Source organism: Onychostoma macrolepis, chromosome 17 (genome assembly GCF_012432095.1).
Source record: "Onychostoma macrolepis isolate SWU-2019 chromosome 17, ASM1243209v1, whole genome shotgun sequence".
In the NCBI taxonomy this organism is placed as follows: Eukaryota; Metazoa; Chordata; class Actinopteri; order Cypriniformes; family Cyprinidae; genus Onychostoma; species Onychostoma macrolepis.
In genome coordinates this window covers 390,024-409,292 of record NC_081171.1, presented here as the reverse complement: position 1 = coordinate 409,292, position 19,269 = coordinate 390,024, and the positions used below count along the sequence as shown (strand labels likewise).

At 39.3% G+C, this 19,269-nt stretch overlaps 2 protein-coding genes and 1 long non-coding RNA gene across 5 annotated transcripts in view; 1 reads left to right on the top strand and 2 right to left on the bottom strand.

The window, feature by feature from the left end:
* The first annotated feature begins 2,275 nt into the window (after positions 1–2,275).
* Positions 2,276–19,269, top strand: part of LOC131523545 (serpin B4-like) — a 35,250-nt gene continuing 18,256 nt past the window's right edge. For 2 of the 3 annotated variants that reach the window (XM_058750013.1, XM_058750009.1), the window contains exon 1: positions 2,276–2,402. The gene's annotated coding sequence lies outside the window, so the exon portion shown is untranslated. The remainder of the gene's footprint in view (positions 2,403–19,269) is intronic. The other variant, XM_058750010.1, reaches the window with a different exon arrangement.
* On the bottom strand, positions 5,461–8,728 carry LOC131523546 (leukocyte elastase inhibitor-like). The gene is made up of 5 exons (XM_058750015.1): positions 8,579–8,728; positions 8,321–8,438; positions 8,115–8,224; positions 6,262–6,426; positions 5,461–6,073 (listed from the first exon to the last, which is right to left on the bottom strand). Exons 1-5 carry the CDS (start codon positions 8,717–8,719, stop codon positions 5,663–5,665), a joined length of 945 nt encoding a protein of 314 aa, XP_058605998.1. The 5' UTR covers positions 8,720–8,728; the 3' UTR covers positions 5,461–5,662.
* Positions 9,499–19,251, bottom strand: LOC131523547 (uncharacterized). Its single transcript, XR_009266804.1, has 4 exons — positions 19,137–19,251; positions 18,977–19,049; positions 10,410–10,484; positions 9,499–9,715 (listed from the first exon to the last, which is right to left on the bottom strand). It is a non-coding gene; the product is annotated as an uncharacterized LOC131523547 (long non-coding RNA).

The window sequence follows — 19,269 nt, the reverse complement described above, 5'->3', positions numbered from 1 at the left end:
AGTATTCAACGGAGACTCTTAGTTTGTCTGTAAGTTCCTCACGGACACGGATTTGAAACCAGACTTTTATTTTGTGTGGAAGTTCCTCACGGACTTCCTTCGCGCTTCCGGTGTTCGCGGTCTGATATTTCAAAGTAAACGCGAATATTAATCGAACTTTGACAGCACAGATGATGTTAAATTCAGTTATTCGTCGTTTAATGTGAGTTTATTGATCATGTAGTTTCTTGTGATGCTTTATATTTAATTATGGTCATATAAACGATAATAAACTCCAGATACATTAGGGGTTTTATTATAGAATATAATATAATATAGAAGCGGTGTACCTTTAGTTAAGATACCTGTAGAGTCTTCATAGTGCACGAAGAGGCAAAGCACACCTGTGATATAATGTACTGTGACAGACTTTGTCTTTAATTTTCTCCAAAAACTCTAAAGTAAAACCCAGTGAAAGTTGACACAGACAGAGACATGGTCGTTCTGAAAAATAATTTATTGACATTTTCGAGTTAACTCTGAAGGAATCTGAATAATGCATGTAGAAAACAGGAAATAATCAGTGCTATAATGCATTTTTTAATGCAGTCTTTATTTTTATGGAAAACTCCACAGTATATATTTGAACATAATATAACTGTATCTTCTATAATGTCCATTATTAATATGCTTGTTAATAGTTTTTCATGTTTTGGAACACATTTAATTAATAACCTCTGAAATACAGGTCAGCTTTTTGGCCGCTTTGTGTCTCCGTACCGTAACACCACAAACAGACCTGCAGCAGAGTCCAGGAGCCGGTGGCTTGACCGCGGTCTTCAGTGGAGTCCAGTGGATCACCTCAGCCGTCTGCTGCTGTCCGCATCCATGGACAGAACCCTCAAGGTCAGACTAACCTAACCTGACCTAACCTGACCAGCTGTTAACTCTACAGGTGGCTCATCTCTCAGAGAAATAAGTGAACAAATATCAGAATGTGATGATGAACCCCGTAACTGGGTTTCTGCGGGTCTTAAAAAGTCTTCATTCACTTTTACACAAATTAAGGCCTGAAAAGCTCTTAAATCGGAGCCGAACATCTTAAATTCATAAAGTCGTGGCATTAAATGTTGCATGCACTGAAAAAAAAATGTCTAAACATCCTTAAATCAAGACACATTTACTGGAGATGCAAAGTGAAGATATGAAGTCTTGTTTTCAGAGAAATTGAACAATTAATTGAGTTCATGCTTAAAACAAAACAAAACAAATATCTGTCTGTGATGTATGAAAACTTGATTTCCCTTAATTGCGTTGATTCATTTCACTTGCCTCAATTTCACAGAAAGCATGACTTAATTTCTCATTTTCTTCTCAAGTAACTGTGTCTTGATTTATGAATCTTCAGAGGTTTGCATGAGAAACAACAAAACAATACTGCTTAAAGTAATGGAAGTCTATTAGAAGTATTGTCAAACTGTTGCTAATTAAACTCGCCGTCTGCTCTCTAGACGTTTACATTTAGAGAACATATTGATACATTGTGTTCCCTTTTGATTTATTCCTTAAATTTTCTTTACTTGCTCTTAAAAATCTTCAGAGTCCTTTTCCTCTTGTGGGTGGAACAACAGTTATAAAACTGAATAAACATCTAACCATATTAAACCGCTTCATTAACGCCAGTGACCTATATTAATGAGCAGATGAATAGATTATTCTGGTTATTAATAATGCATGCAAGTCTTTATTGAACATCTGTGTCTTTCTTGTGATGCTTTATATTTAATTATGGTCATATAAACGATAATAAACTCAGATACATTAGGGGTTTTATTATAGAATATAATATAATATAGAAGCGGTGTACCTTTAGTTAAGATACCTGTAGAGTCTTCATAGTGCACGAAGAGGCAAAGCACACCTGTGATATAATGTACTGTGACAGACTTTGTCTTTAATTTTCTCCAAAAACTCTAAAGTAAAACCCAGTGAAAGTTGACACAGACAGAGACATGGTCGTTCTGAAAAATAATTTATTGACATTTTCGAGTTAACTCTGAAGGAATCTGAATAATGCATGTAGAAAACAGGAAATAATCAGTGCTATAATGCATTTTTAATGCAGTCTTTATTTTTATGGAAAACTCCACAGTATATATTTGAACATAATATAACTGTATCTTCTATAATGTCCATTATTAATATGCTTGTTAATAGTTTTTCATGTTTTGGAACACATTTAATTAATAACCTCTGAAATACAGGTCAGCTTTTTGGCCGCTTTGTGTCTCCGCATCCGTAACACCACAAACAGACCTGCAGCAGAGTCCAGGAGCCGGTGGCTTGACCGCGGTCTTCAGTGGAGTCCAGTGGATCACCTCAGCCGTCTGCTGCTGTCCGCATCCATGGACAGAACCCTCAAGGTCAGACTAACCTAACCTGACCTAACCTGACCAGCTGTTAACTCTACAGGTGGCTCATCTCTCAGAGAAATAAGTGAACAAATATCAGAATGTGATGATGAACCCCGTAACTGGGTTTCTGCGGGTCTTAAAAAGTCTTCATTCACTTTTACACAAATTAAGGCCTGAAAAGCTCTTAAATCGGAGCCGAACATCTTAAATTCATAAAGTCGTGGCATTAAATGTTGCATGCACTGAAAAAAAAATGTCTAAACATCCTTAAATCAAGACACATTTACTGGAGATGCAAAGTGAAGATATGAAGTCTTGTTTTCAGAGAAATTGAACAATTAATTGAGTTCATGCTTAAAACAAAACAAAACAAATATCTGTCTGTGATGTATGAAAACTTGATTTCCCTTAATTGCGTTGATTCATTTCACTTGCCTCAATTTCACAGAAAGCATGACTTAATTTCTCATTTTCTTCTCAAGTAACTGTGTCTTGATTTATGAATCTTCAGAGGTTTGCATGAGAAACAACAAAACAATACTGCTTAAAGTAATGGAAGTCTATTAGAAGTATTGTCAAACTGTTGCTAATTAAACTCGCCGTCTGCTCTCTAGACGTTTACATTTAGAGAACATATTGATACATTGTGTTCCCTTTTGATTTATTCCTTAAATTTTCTTTACTTGCTCTTAAAAATCTTCAGAGTCCTTTTCCTCTTGTGGGTGGAACAACAGTTATAAAACTGAATAAACATCTAACCATATTAAACCGCTTCATTAACGCCAGTGACCTATATTAATGAGCAGATGAATAGATTATTCTGGTTATTAATAATGCATGCAAGTCTTTATTGAACATCTGTGTCTTTCCTGTGATGAAAATGTGATTTTAATAACCGAAACCACATGACATGAATCCTTGAATCACGGGTGTCACGAATCTGGTCTGTAACTTCCATTCACTCACCACAGTATTCACTGCACTACACTACTGTTGCATTTCACCAGACTACAATTCCCATCATTCATTGCACTGAGGACACCCGCACACAGCTCGTGGCACTGATCACACACAGCTGACACAGATTACACATTGCACTGATTACTTGCCTTATTTAAACCCTGGACTGCCGAGTATTGTATGCGTTTACCGCTCCCCTAGCCGTAGCTACTCTACAGAGCCTCTGATAGTCTCCCCTGCCTGGACTATTGCTTTGTTTTCAGATACCTCTCTCGTCAAGCCCCTTCGGATACTGTTCGCTGTCGGCTGACCTTTGCTTGCCCTAGGATTACTCTGTCTTGTCCCTGCCATACTTGTTTGCCATTGCTCGACCCTGCCTGTATTTATGACCATGTCTGTAAATAAAAGCTTGTACTTGGATCCGCACGTCTCATCAGCCCCGTTACAGAGGGTTTAATGGAGCTTCAGGAGCATATAAATCACTTGATGTGAATCATTTGTGACCCAGGACCACAAAACCAGTCATGAGGGTCAATTTTTTTTTTTTTTTTTTTTTAATTTAAAATAAAAAATTAATCTTTCCATTGATGTATGGTTTGTTGGACAATATTTGGCGGAGATACAACTATTTGAAAATCTGGAATCTGAGGGTGCAAAAAAATCTAAATATTGAAAAAATCACCTTTAAAGTTGTTCAAATGAAGTTCTTAGCAATGCATATTACTAATCAAAAATGAAGTTTTGATATATTTACGGTACCAAATTTACTAAATATCTTCATGGAACATGATTTTTATTTAATATCCTAATGATTTTTGGCATAAAAGAAAAATGTATAATTTTGACCCATACAATGTATTGAGGAGAATTCATGAATAAATTGTTTTTGTTTTCTTTCCGCTCAAAGTATTCTCGTAGCTTCACAAAACTGAAGTTGAGCCTGTCACATGGACTGTTTTATCGACGTGCTTCTGGGTCTGGGAACATTACAGTTGTGTTGCTGTCTGTGGAGGCTCAGAGAGCTCTCGGATTTAATCAGAAACATCTTAACTTGTGTTCTGAAGATGAACGAAGGTCTTATGGGTTTGGAACGACACGAGGGCGAGTAATTAATGACAGAATCTTCATTTTTGGGTGAAATAACCCTTTAAGCTTCTAGTAAAGACACATGAAACCCTGTTTGCAATTTACAAAAATGCACCTAAAGACTATGGAAAAAAAGATTTGATTTAAGGGTGTGAATACTTGTGCAATGTAATTTTTTTTTCAGTTTTGCCTTTTTAATAAATTTGCAACGTTGTGATGAATCCGGTGTTTGCTTTGTCATTATGGTGAGTCATTATCCTTCATGTTTTTGCGTAAAGATTGGGTATCGTGCAATTTATCGCACACGCCCGCACCATTCGTACTGCATGGTGGAGCTCCTCATTCTGAGCATCTTTGCCTCTCGGACCACTGCAATCAATCAAACCGTTCAACAAATATTGGAGATTAACTTTCATGAACTAGTCCTATGCATTTTGCTCAGCCTCGATAACTGTTAAAAACATTGAAACACATACGATTTCTTTGTAAACTGTCTGTATTGGTTGCCTTTCCCTCTGTGCTGTCAGTTTTTACATGCTTGCTAAAGAAAACAGTACTTTTTTGCACGTTGTTTTAAAAGCCTTAACATGCTTGAACCCTGATAATTGCTGGTTGCAGCTGTATTTTCGTATTTACTTTGCAGTCTAACGTTTGCGTTTCTTAAATGAGATCACCTCGATGACATACGCAGCCTCTGAATGTGACCTTCGGAGGAAACAGCCTCCAAAATGAGACGCAGCAGAAGGTTATATTGAGCTTTATGAGCCCCTGAACCTGATCTAAACCAGGCTTGATTTGCTTTGATTTTGTCAACTTTAAACCTGCTCTCCTTAATAATTAATTATCTGTTTCTCCCTCTTCACGCTATAAACTGAATTTATACTTTGAACTGAGCATTATTCAATGATTTAGTTCATCCAGTCATCATTTACTCATCCTCACGGTTCAGTTCAAATCATTCAAATATTCAAGTTCATTTCCACCCGTTCACTGACACTTAATACAATAAGTTATGTTTAAGAAAAAAAGAACACAAGTTTCTGCCCGATTTTCCTTTATTTATAGTTTTTCAGTTTAAGTGCTGGAACATTTTGAGTATTCAGAGTTTTGTTTAAAACTTACGTTCCAAGCAAATCAATTTTAAATGAAGATACATGCAATATAATCACTGTTTTTAATATGACAGATCACACTGTTGTGGAAGGTGCTCTGCGGTTCAGATTCTAGATTACAGGTGGTGGGGGGGTGACGCGGCCCCAGAAGAGGATGCTCTTGGTGGAGTTGTGGCGGATGAAGAAAAGAAAGGGGGATTTTACGATGAAAGACTCGGTGATTTTTTTACCGTCTGTCTGGACAACTCCTCCAGCGCCTCCTTCTGCATCTGTGCCTTTCTCGTCCACCTCAACAACACACTTATGCACCACTTTGGACAGCTTCAGCGGCCCAGGTGCCATGCCAGATAAGTCACACTTATCACTAAAGAGGTCAGTTATTCCCAGAGCCGTCAGGGCTTTCTCCAGGTCATATTTCTCCTGAAGCTTAAAGCTGGGCATTTCAACATTCACCTCTGTGGGAATCATATTGTCCGGCTGAGTGCACTTAATAATCTTCTCATAAGTGATCCTTTTTACCAGCTTAGAGGAAGGAGAGAAAAATAAGAGACAAGCAGGGAGAGACTTTTAATTGTTTCCCATTTCATGTAATACCAAACCTACACAACAATCCAGATTTTCATGTAGACTTTATCCTAATAATGCAGTTCCAAGTGAAGTAAAAGCAGTAAGGGAGGTTCAGTGTCTGTTCATGTGACGGACTGTTTTACCTTTGGTAGGCCATCAATCGTTTCTGGGAGTATAATGAGCATGCTCAGATGATTATTCTCATAAGGGATCTCCAGAATCCGAGCTTCAGTGGGAAGCTGATGTTGTCTGTGTGGGATAGTACCCAGGGGAAGGGTATCCGTCTTAAACATCGCTGCTCCGTTGCCCTGACATTAAAACACAGACAGATTGGACATTACTGATGCTGTTAGCACTTGGACCTGCAGTGTTAGCTGTGCTGCAGTCTCCCTTACCTTACGAAAAATAGTATTCATGGTCATCTTTATTAAGCATACTTAAGTACAGTTCAAGTATATTTTTGAGTATACTATATATGAGCAATATCACACGAGTAGATATGGCTGTATATCACACGGCCGTGATTCGGCCGCAGGCCGAGTGTGATATTGTGTTTATACAACAGTTGGACGGCATAAGTGTGTAAATAATTTAGAAACAACAACGAAGTGTCTTTAAAAGCCCGCTTTTGTGCAGAACTACTTCCTTCCGCCACAGATTTAAATCTAAAGTTGACAGTTTAACAGCTGAGCCCAAGCCTCTGTTACTAATTCCAAAACGTCACTTTAGAACTAGTAACGAAGGAACGTTGAGTTGCCTCATTGAAAACTTATTGTATTAATGTAGGAAAAGCTTGTATTATGAGAGAGAGATGGACTGAGCGACTGTGATTACCTGCATCTGATACATACAATAAAACATAAGTCTGAATGTCCACTGAGGAAAGCCTTATCTTATGGTCAATATCCTTTCATTCGTTAAGCGTGATTTGTGCTGACAGCAATGCTCATTTGTTAGCCGCGTCGTTGTTGAAAGTAAAAATAACTTCTGTTCACAAAAGTCATGGCGGAACAATGTAACTAAAATCACAATCACGAACACGCACCATGCTTCAGTACTAAACACTATTATTAAATACTATTTTTATATAAAATATTATTTATTGAATAATCATATTTACTGTAATAAACAACAACAACAGCCATCATAAAAGTTGCTAGGTAATTCTGTACAAAGATATACAGCTAAAGATATGCGCATTATACAGCATTGAATAAACATGATAATATTTTGCCAAAATTATTAGCTCTGGAACAAATAATAGTTCAATGAGACCAAAGACTGGCCGTTAGATTTACCCAACATGAATTTATATCTGGTGTTTAACCACTAGAGAGACACCAGAGCCAGCGAGATGGTCCTCACTGCAGAACATAAGATCCAGGGGGTGTGGTTAGATCTAGATCCAACTCCTCCCACCTTTCATTTATCTAAACCTACCCGTCTCCACCCCCTGGATGTGGATCCAACCCCGCCCCCTGGATCTTCTGCAGTGAGATCTGGCCGCGGTCAGGCGCTCTCTGCGGGTGTAATGAGTGCTGAACGGCCGCTGAACCGATGGAGCTCCCGGCTCCGAAAATGTCGAAGCAAATTTTGAAGTAGACCTTATCTTTATTAACAAACCGCATATTTGAAGTCCAAGCAAGCACATTATCGCCTAAAAAACTCTTACAACTGCATTCTGTGACACAAAACAGTATTATTTTTAAAATTAAAGTGGATTTGGCCGTCCGAAAAATCTTTTTTTTTTCATTTTGTTAATCTGTGATTTAAGTGAAATATATTTTGTGCATATAGACTATACATATTCCTTTTTATGTAAACCTATAGTTTTATTCTGTTTTCTCCGGTCACAGAAGCGCTGCAGGTGTATAAATAGAATTAAATGAAAGGGGTGTTGTTTGGCACAATAACAAGCTGAGAACTGCACATAGATGTAGATCATCCACCTTTACCACTTTTAGCAGACAAAGCTGAATTGTCTTGACAAAGTTACCTTTTTGGTGAATGCTTTGACCCACTTCTTCTTGAAGTACACTGCGCTGATAAGAGCAAGACTCGTGTCCTTAGACACATCTCCTTGATCCAAGAACTCCTTCAGTTGATCTAAAAACATCAATCAGAAGAGTGAGAAATTATGAGAAAGTGGTCTAATAGACTATAGCCTGATAGCTGACAACAAATACACTTTAATTGAATTACTATCAGTCTCAGACGCCACCCAGCTGTTGATTTTTTCTCTGGCAGCTTCAGGATTATTCTTGAAGTCAACACTCCTCAAGCTGGCAAAACACCACTCCTCACAGTGGTCTAGGTAATCCTAACATCGTCAGTAGAAAGAGAGGGAACATGGATTACAATAACATCTGTGTTCTGACCCAGACATCTCACTGAATGATGCATTACTGTCATTTTCAGGAAGTAAATTAACCATTTGCTGTGCTTTCTCAACCAACTCACGTCATAAAAATTGACTGTCTCTTCTCCATACAAGCGATTAACCAGCTGCAGGCTTCGCTTCATTTTGTGGTTGGGCTCCAGATTCTTGTACTCCCCTTCTTTGTAGATCTCCTCAAACAGATAGTGGTACATGATTCTCATTTTGTCAAAGCGGAGACCTTAAGAGAAACACAACAGAATATTGTTTAATATTGAGTGAAATGTATTCAGAGAATTTGAGACTGTGGAGTGACAGCAATCAGTGCCTTAAAGGGGACCTATTATGCAAAATTCACTTTTACATGGTGTTGGAACATAAATGTGTCGGCAGTGTGTTACACAACCACCATAAAATTTAAAATAATCCACCCACTCCTGTTTTATATTCCCCATTAATCATAAACAGTGTGTCAAAATGAGTTGCCGCATTTCCTAAACACTGACATAATGTAAAGACTGGTGGAATCTGCCCTGTTAGCTTAGATCCTCCCCTGAGTGAGCGGCACATGTTTATCTCCTCATCAGTGGAAACACGAAGTGTGTCAGCTATAAACAATCTAAACGTTCTGTTGTTGGCCGCATCAATAAACACAGAATGCGTTTTTCTATGCCACTGCGCTACTTTTGCATCATGTTTCACAGCGTCTTTTGCAGGAAACCACGCTCTAAAAACGCAACGCTCAAATTAAAAGTAGTTTAAAAATGCATTGACACCTTGCATTTTCAACGCACTACTAATGGCCCTGAATGGGAGAAAAAAATGCAAGGTCCGCATTTACATATAAAATAAAAAAGCAGCGCAGTGGAATGCAAAAATGCATGTGGAAACGGTCCCATGATGTGTTCTTTTTTTGTGCTAGAGTATCTGTATAAAGCATCTTGTAAAAAGGGGCATAAAAGATCCACTTTAAAGCATTCTTAAACATGAGATGACAGTTTATATAGAGCTATTTGGAGGTTTAAGCGCACCTTAAGCATCTGATCAGCAGTGTTGTTCTTGGCACCCAGGAGGACCAGGCCCAATGCAGAGGAGATGCTCAGGGGTGAGAATAACACATTGTCTGTGTTGCCCCGACAGAGCTCTTTTAACAGGTCAATGGAGAATTTTGAGTTTGCCAAAATCACTGGTTCAATGATTGGGTCCATTTCGTTTACAGCCTAGCATGAAGGAAATTAAATTAAAACATCATGTTAGGCCAGCACAGAAAACAGTATAGAAGTACAAGAATGAAAAAAGTTAAAAGTTTATCTGTTCAAACCACAGACAAGAAACATTTATTTCACCTGAAGTGCTCTCCTAATATGTGAAAAGTCAAATGTAGAATTTTATATACTATCAAAACAGCCCAAAGACAGCGCTTTAGCATTGAAAAAGTAAAAATAAAATAGAAAACAATGAAAGGAACCCTCTTTCCCTCTCAATAAAAAAGGTTTTCAGTTTTTATCCTGATCTACCACACCTGTAATAACATATTTAGTTTTACATCCATACTCTGCAGAAGTTATCTGGTGGAAAGTGACTAAGCTAATGTCTATCAGCTAACCTCAAAGAAAGTGCAGTAACCACAAACAATAATAGAATAGCGGAGAATAGCAGTTGCTTGATCTGTGAAGTGTCTGTACTATCTGTTTTACAAAAATATCACAGGAATTATTATTAAATTATTTGCAAAATAAATGTTCAAATTAATGAGGTGAACCTGAAATTAATATTTCTTACTAACACCCTAAAGCAGAAGATATAAAATTACCATCTTAATTCAAATGTTTTTAATGAAACATTTTGCACCGTACATGTATATCAAATGTTACAAGTACTGTTATAGTTTTCACAAGCCTCTGAAATACTTACTGATGAAGAATGCGATGGTTCGATCTCTTCTTGATATGAGGTCTGTCTTCACTGTCTCTCGTTCCCTCAGTGCTTCTAGTTATAGATATAGATAGGCTCAGGAAGAAAAAAAGGTGAGTAATCACCCCATTGTTTCTTGGGAAGTTATTGTGAAATCAAAATTCTGAATAAAAAAGATTGTGTGTGAAAAGGATTCAATGTAATCTCATGTACATATCTGTATAACAATCAATGCACCACTCCTTCCAGATAACCTTGATCTGGCAAGGGTTCAAGAACGTGATTCCAATTATATTGATGATTCAAAAATAAAGCAATAAATTTAATCTGCAGATTGTCTTTTCACAGATTTTCACATCATGCAACACTATCTTGATGCTTCTTTACAAATATCAGTGCACCAATTGATTATGTAGTATTAGATTAGGCAGACTATGCTGCTGAAAACAGATACTAGAACAAGCAATCTAGGAACACTGGTGCTGTTCTGAAGGCAAATGGTGGACACAACAAACATTTTTGTTACTGCACAAAAACTTTGTCACTTTACAGCTTTTTTTTCCCACCAGGTGGCTATAAATTCTGTAGATTATAGATGTAAAATGAGCATATGCAAATTGTATGTGTGGTTGACCGGGATGAATGTTGAAAACCCTTTTCATGGGAAAGATGGTTCCCTTTTTTTCATAGCTAAAGTGCTGTCTTTGGACTGTTCTGCAGTTTTGATTGTGTATAAAAATGTATAAGGTGGAACTTGAAATTACACGGGTTACCAGAGTCAGTAGAAGATGTTAAAACGGACACAATCAAGATCTGCCTCAAGAACAGAGCAAGCTGACAGAGGTGACTGACATTGTACACCGTCTGGGAAAGAGGAAGCCAGGGGTCGTGAGACCAAGAGGGATCATACTTCGCTTTTTGTCGAGAACACTCCGGCATACTGTTTGGGCTGCAGCGAAGAACATCCCTCTAGCTGTTAAGGAAATTAGAGCCAAGTTTTGGCCTACAATTCAACTTCGTCGGTGCGGGCCTTCATCGGGGGCATTGAGCTTCATCTCCAACAGACTGAGGATGATCAGCGGGATGCTAAAGGTGACGGAGATGAAATTACTTAAATTCTAGACCTATTTGGTTTCTTCAGATCCCAATGTGGGAATGATATTTGCTTTTCCAATTGTTCTGAGTGTTCTGCTGGTGTTATTACTTTGCTAAATCATTTTAATGGCAATGTCTTACGCTCAGAAGGTGATAGTAATGGACAATTTTTTATTATTAACATTAAATTTTTGATTATCAATATTTATGGGCACAACTCCAATGCACAGAATGCCCGGCTGCTTGATTTGATAGAACATAGAATTAAACTCTGGTTGACTAAATTTCCTAGTGCGCATATTTTAATTGGAAGAGATTTTAATATTACTCTTAATAGTCAAATTGATCGCTGGCCCCCTGATAGAGATTCCTCAGTAGCTACAAAGATAAAATAATTAATAGATGGATATGGACTCGAAGACACTTAGAACTGCCACATACAGTGCTGCTCGTTAATATTGGCACCCTTGGTAAATATGAGCAAAGGCAGCTGTGAAAATAAGCCGAACACTTCCCGAACAGAAGGCCATGGAAGAGTATATTGAGGAGGCTTTACAGCAAGGCTACATCCGGCCATCGACTTCCCCTGCTGCTTCGAGTTTCTTCTTTGTCGCCAAGAAGGACGGAGGCTTACGACCTTGCATCGATTACCGGGTACTCAACAAAATAACGGTAAAGTTCCATTACCCCCTACCTCTCGTCCCAGCGGCCCTAGAACATCTTCGCGGAGCCACCGTGTTTACCAAGTTGGACCTCCGCAGCGCTTACAACCTCATCCGAATACGTGAGGGGGACGAGTGGAAGACAGCTTTCGTGACCCCTACTGGCCACTACGAATATCTCGTCATGCCGTATGGTCTTGTCAATGCCCCCTCCGTATTTCAGGATTTCATGCATGAGGTACTCCGGGAGTTTCTTCATAGATTTGTGCTGGTCTACATTGATGATATCCTCATCTACTCCCGGAGCATGGCTGAACATCGCCACCATGTTGCGGAGGTCCTGAAACGCCTGGGAGACTTCCAGTTGTTCCTCAAGGCCGAAAAATGCTCCTTCCACCAGTCCTCAGTGCAGTTCCTTGGGTATAACATCGACAGCGGTGGCATCCAGATAGACAAGGGGAAGGTGGATGCTATCAGGAACTGGCTCACTCCTGCTACCATTAAGGAACTCCAACGCTTCCTGGGATTCTCGAACTTCTACCGCAGGTTTATCCACAACTACAGCACCATCACCAGTCCCCTAACCAACCTGCTACGAAACAAACCTAAGACCCTTGCCTGGACTCCAGCCGCATCTGAAGCCTTTGAGAAACTCAAAGAGGCATTTACCAAAGCTCCTGTCCCTGTTCACCCTGATCCCAGTAAGCCGTTCATTGTCGAAGTCGATGCCTCCACCTCAGGAGTCGGTGCCATATTGTCTCAGCAGCAGGGGACACCGGCCAAACTCTATCCATGTGCCGCCTTCTCACGTAAGCTCAGCCCGGCGGAGAGAAACTACGATATTGGTAACGGGGAACTCCTTGCCATCAAGCTGGGCCTCGAAGAGTGGAGGCATTGTTTGGAGGGTGCACAGCACCAGTTCACGGTTTTCACAGACCACAAGAACTTGCAATACTTACAAGAGACTAAAAGACTTAACCCCCGCCAGGCTAGGTGGGCACTCTTCTTCACTCGCTTTAACTTTATAATTTCCTATCGTCCAGGTCCCAAGAATGTTAAAGCAGATGCCTTGTCTCGTCTCCATGATTCAGAGGAGGAGATCAACGAGGAGCGTGAATCGATCATCCCTGACAAGCTCATCGTAAGTCCCATCCAGTGGGATTCCAGTCCATTCTCATCCACCAATGCTTTCATGGCCGCTCCGCCGGGCTGTCCACCCAGCTTACAGTACGTACCCAGGGCTCAACGAACACCCATCATCCATTCAGCTCATTCATCTCTGGGCACTGGCCACCCAGGGGCCAACAACACCCTCTCGCTGCTAAAAGATCGCTTCTGGTGGCCACATATGGCTAGAGATGTAAGAAGGTTTGTCCAAGGTTGTACTGACTGTGCCATCTCCAAAAGTCCACGCCACTTACCATCTGGCAAAATTCTTCCGCTGCCTGTTCCCAATCGCCCCTGGTCACACCTGGGAGTGGACTTCATCACTGATCTGCCTCCCTCAGATGGTAACACATGTATTCTTGTGATCATTGATAGATTTTCTAAGTCATGTCGTCTGCTCCCCCTCAAAGGTCTTCCCACGGCAATGGAGACTGCAGAAATGATGTTTAACCACATCTTCCGATACTATGGCATTTGTGGAGGCTATCCTATAAGCCTCGGCATGGATGGCATGGTGTTCTCAACTCATAGCAGAAAAAACTTAAATCCAGGCATTTGCTCTCTTTGGGTGGTGTTCCCATTTATTATAAAAGTAGAAAATATATTTTTCATAAAATGGTACTTCACCCAGTGCTAATAAAGTGCTGTTGTGCTGTCTGATAAAGTGGGTGCTCACGGCTATGGTAAGAACCATGTGTTCCCCACCATCCACACCTTTCCCTAACTAATTACCACACCTGTAAATATACCTAACTCCCAGTGACGTGCCACCCCCAGTGCAATACTCCCCCAAGTGGCTAAAATAAGTAATAACTAAAATTAACCTATCTAAAAGGTAAATATAAATGGCTCCTACAGCATTCCTGAGGATATTGTTTCAGATCGAGGACCACAATTCGTAATTCGAAATTGGGCGATTCCTACGAACCTTCTGCCATGGCCACCAGGACTCTTGGAACCAGTTCATTGGCTGGGCCGAATACGCCCAGAATTCTCTGCGCCAACCCTCTACCGGAATGACTCCGTTCCAGTGTGTACTCGGCTCCCCAGTGTGTACTCCCCTGGTCCGGGGAACCGTCGGATGTACCATCAGTGGATTACTGGTTCCGAGAGAGCAAGAGGGTCCGGGACGCCGCCGACCTTCGTAGATCCGAAGCCCCCCAGTATCAACCCGGACAGAAGGTCTGGTTGTCAACCAGGGACATCAGGATGCGCCTACCAAACTCAGTCCTAGATTCGTTGGCCTCTTCACCATCACGAAACAGATCAACCTGGTTACCTACCAGCTTCAGCTCCCCCCTCAGTATAAAATTCATCCCACGTTCCACTGCTTAAGCCTTACCACTCTTCTGTCTCTCCCTCCACAGAGCCTGGCCCGGCAGAAGAACCCCCTCTCCCATTGATTCTAGAAGACGGTGCCATCTATGAGGTCAAGGAGATCTTGGACTCCAGGCGCCGTGGTGGTCAGCTGGAGTACCTCGTTGACTGGGAGGGGTAAGGCCCAGAAGAAATATCCTGGGTTCCCAGAGACGACATCCACCTGCACATCATTTGGACACCAATCACCTCTGACATAAAAGCACACACCTCACAGCACCTCATTGTCTGGTCTCGTTTATACGAAGTAGACTCCTTATGCTATCACAGCGACTTACCTGCTACTTACCTCCTTGTGTACTTACCACTTTAATTAAGAAAATAGCTAAAGCATTGAAAATCCCCATTTCCACCATCAGGGCAATAATTAAAAGACTCCAATCAACTAAAGATCTTAAAAATCTGCCTGGAAGAGGACGTGTGTCTATCGTCCTAATGCACGGTGAGAAGGAGAGTTTGAGCGGCTAAAGACTCTCTAAGGACCACAGCTGGAGAATTGCAGAAAATAGTTGAGTCTCGGGGGCAGAAAACCTTTAAAAATCATTTCAAACAGCACCTACATCAGCACATGTTGTTCGGGAGGGTTTCGAGGAAAATTCTCCTCGCTCATCCAAAAACAATCTCCAGCATATTCAGTTATCAGACACGACTGGAACTTCAAATGGCACTGGCTTCTATGGTCAGATGAAACTAAAAAAGAGCTTTCTGGCAGCAAACACTCAAGATAGTACAGACATGGATAAAAAGTACCCCATGCTCATGGTTAAATATACTGCTGGATCTACAGTATAGTGTCGTGGGCCTGTTTTTCTGCTGGAGGTCCTAGACATCTTGTTCAGATACATGGCATCATGGATTCTATCAAATACCAACAGATAATATATCTAAACCTGACTGCCTCTGTTAGACATCTTACAATGGACCATGTTTGGATCTTCCATCAAGACAATGATCCAAAGCAAACATCAAAATCAAAAATGTGTCACTGAGCACAAAATGAAGCTTCTGCCATGGCTGTCCCTGTCCTCTGACCTGAACCCTGTTGAAAAGGAGTGGGGTAAACTGAAGAGAAGAAGCTATGAATCTGAAGGATCTGGAGAGATTCTGGATGAAGAAACCCAGATAGCAAAAATCATTTGGGCCAGATCTGGTCCAGACCCATCGGGCCGGTGTCTTTTGGCACAACGGGCCAATACCGGCATGGATCCGTTTTTTCCGGATCTGGGCCAGCTCCAGACCAGATGCGGATTCCTTTATGGTGATTTGGCCCAAATGTGGGCAGGATCTGGTCCAGTACCATGCCGGATCTGGGCCAGCTCATTTTGTGTATTTTATATATATATATATATATATGCCTTCATACACACACACACAAATAAGTTGTATACATATCTAGAATTCAAACACAATTTGTTTATTTGTAAAGTGCTTTTCACAATACATATTCCAATGCAGCTTTACAGAAAATGCATTTAAAAAGAGTATTGCATTTAAAAGTTACAAATAAAAAGAGTAATGTCCATATGCCACAGTATTTGTACAGTTCCCGGATAATACAAATCATACAAGTAGATAATGACCATTTAAGTTGAAATGATAAATACCTTTAAAGCAATGATTACAAGCATCTTGCAGAATACATAATTAAATACCTTTTTTTCTTTCTTAAGGTATAATACGAAGGTCTTGGACAACAAAAAGTTTAAAGAACTGATTTAGACGTATAAACAATTACTGTCCTGAACACTATTAAAACAATATTCATATTAAAACAATTGAATTACTACACAAAACATCTTTTACTACACTACATATTTTCTTTCCTTTTGATAATTTTTGCATCAAAAGCAAAATTAAAGTTAATTTAAAACTACCCCAAGTAGTATAAGCCTCAGTGCTACACAATGAGAATGAGAAGAATCTGAATAATTACCACAGTGAAATTTTATATCACAGGGAAAGGTCTTACAAATGTGTGTCACCATTGTGTGCTTGAGTTGGTTCTAGTTGTTTGAGTCTTCTGCAATGCGAGCCCTCTTTCTGACTCCACAGCTTAAAGACAGTTCCCTCCTTTTCGTTGTCTCTAAAAAAAAAAGATTAAATATCTTTTTAATATTAAAATATTAATATATTAAATATATTACACACACACACACACACATATACAGTACATATATACACAAACACACACATAAGGTCAAAAGTTTACATACACCTTGCAGAATCTGCAAAATGTTAATTATTTGACCAAAATAAGAGGGATAAGACATTTACATATTGTCCACAAGAGAAAAAATGTTGAATTTATAAAAATGACCCCGTTGTTTACATCCACTTGATTCTTAATACTGTGTTGTTCCCTGAATGATCCACAGCTGTGTGTTTTTGTTTAGTGATAGTTACGTCACTGGGATAGTTGCTCAACAGTTAAACTGCCTGCTGTTCTTCAGAAAAATCCTTCAGCTCTCACAAATGCCGTGCTTTTCCAGCATTTTTGTGTATTTGAACACTTTCCAGCAGTGACTGTATGATTTTGAGATCCATCTTTTCACACTGAGGACAACTGAGGGACTCGTATGCAACTATTACAGAAGGTTTAAACGCTCACTGATGCTCCAGAAGAAAAAATTATGCATTAAGGGGGTGAAAACTTTTTGAATTTGAAGAAGGGTAAATTTAACTTATTTTGTCTTGTGGGAAACATGTAACCCAGACAGCAACATAGTGTTGGCCCAGATCCGGCCCACATCTGGCCTGCGTGAAATCCATGTGGGCCGGATCTGGGCCGACACTGCTTGCTGTCTGGGAAGTATCTTCTGTAGCTTCTGAAGGGCAGTACTAAATGAAAAAAATATTTAGGCAAAATAAGAAAAATGTACACCTTCATTCTGTTTAAAGGTTTTCCCCCCTTAATGTATCGTGTTTCCTTCTAGATCATCAGTAAGCGTTTTTCACTTCCAGTTCTTGTTGATTATATAATTATAAAATGATCGTACACAAAATTAATAGTAGTTATTATAATTGATGTGGTTTGGAATTGGTAAAAGTGCTTAAAAAAATATGATCAGAATATTGAATCGCCTAATAATTATGCACGCACTGTATATGCTTTTCCACATCATAAATACCCAGACAGCAAGCAGTGTCGGCCCATATCCGGCCCACAACTGGCCCGCATGGATTTCACATGGGCCAGATGTGGGCTGGATCTGGGCCAGAACTATGTTGCTGTCAGGGATGTTATCCATGGTTAGCATTTTAAAATTTTCCTGTAATCGAGTAATTTTGTCCTGCTTTGTGTGTAACAAAGATCATGTTCATTCTGCTAACTGCCCGTAGGTGTAAAGTATAATAACTGATATAACAAAGAAGAAAAAAGCAAGGGGAACCTGTGCCACCTGTTTTATATATTACAAAATACACAACTAATTGCATATTACACAGATATGTTATGAATGTATTTGTTTCATTTAGTATTACAAAGCAAGGATGGCAATGTTTAAGCCTTACACACAAGAGTCACGGTTTATTAACATGCTCCACTGTGGAAATTAGTGCATGGGACATCAGTGTCATACACACTTCCTTCAGTGTCACATGATCTTCAGAAATCATTCTAATATTATTATTTGCTGCTCAAGAAACATTTCTGATTATTATCAGTTGAAAAACAGTTATGCTCCTTTATATATGCAGAAACCATGATATACAACCATTCAAATGTTTGGTGTGTTTTATTTAATAGAAATGAGTGTTTTTATTTAGCAAATAGGCATTAAATTGATAAAAGTAAAAACATTTATAATGAAGCAAAAAATATATTTCAAATAAATGATGTTCTTTTGAACTGTCTATTCATCAAAGAATCATAAAAATGTTTCCAGAAAATGTTTTTTTTACATCTAATAATAATAATAATAAGAACCATTATTGATAACTGAGCACCAATATCAGCATGTTAGAATGATTTCTGAACGATCGTGCACTGAAGACTGGAGCAATGATGCTGAAAATTCACAGGAATAAATTACATTTTAAAATCTATTCAAATGATATTTCACAATATTACTTTTTTAATTTTATTTTTGATCAAATAAATGCATGCAGCCTTGAGGGTTAGCACTTAAACGTTAACATTGCTAGCCCACCATGACTAATTATCAGGCAGCAATCTTAAACATTCAATTTTAATAGAAGCAGTCAAAATTACTAAAGTTTAAATTAAGTAATTAAGTTAAAATTTGTTAATTACGTATAATTACAGACCTCTGGACCGTTTTCTTCATGTTAGCAAGTCCTCTGATAACAGGCCTAAAGTGTTCGCCGGTCCAACACCGATCTAAGGAGCAATAAAAACACCAAACCTTTAAGTTACCGAGTACACAACATAAGAAGAAATTAATTTGTTAGTAGAACAGTGACATACCTCGGTGAAGTAGTTGAGGATAACAGCGTACAGTCCGTGCCTCGATCGTCTTGACGTCTTCTTCTTCTATTAAGGTTTATTGGCGGTTGGAAAACAACTTTTTGGTGCATTACCGCCACCATCTGGTGTGAGT

Excerpts from the sequence above, each read along its gene's own strand:
- LOC131523546 (XM_058750015.1), bottom strand. The coding sequence starts at position 8,719 with ATGAGAATCATGTACCACTATCTGTTTGAGGAGATCTACAAAGAAGGG. Across the intron at positions 8,225-8,320 it reads GGTGGCGTCTGAGACTGATA|ATCAACTGAAGGAGTTCTTG; the intron begins GTAATTCAATTA and ends TGATGTTTTTAG. Across the intron at positions 6,427-8,114 it reads TCAAAGCATTCACCAAAAAG|GGCAACGGAGCAGCGATGTT; the intron begins GTAACTTTGTCA and ends TTTTAATGTCAG.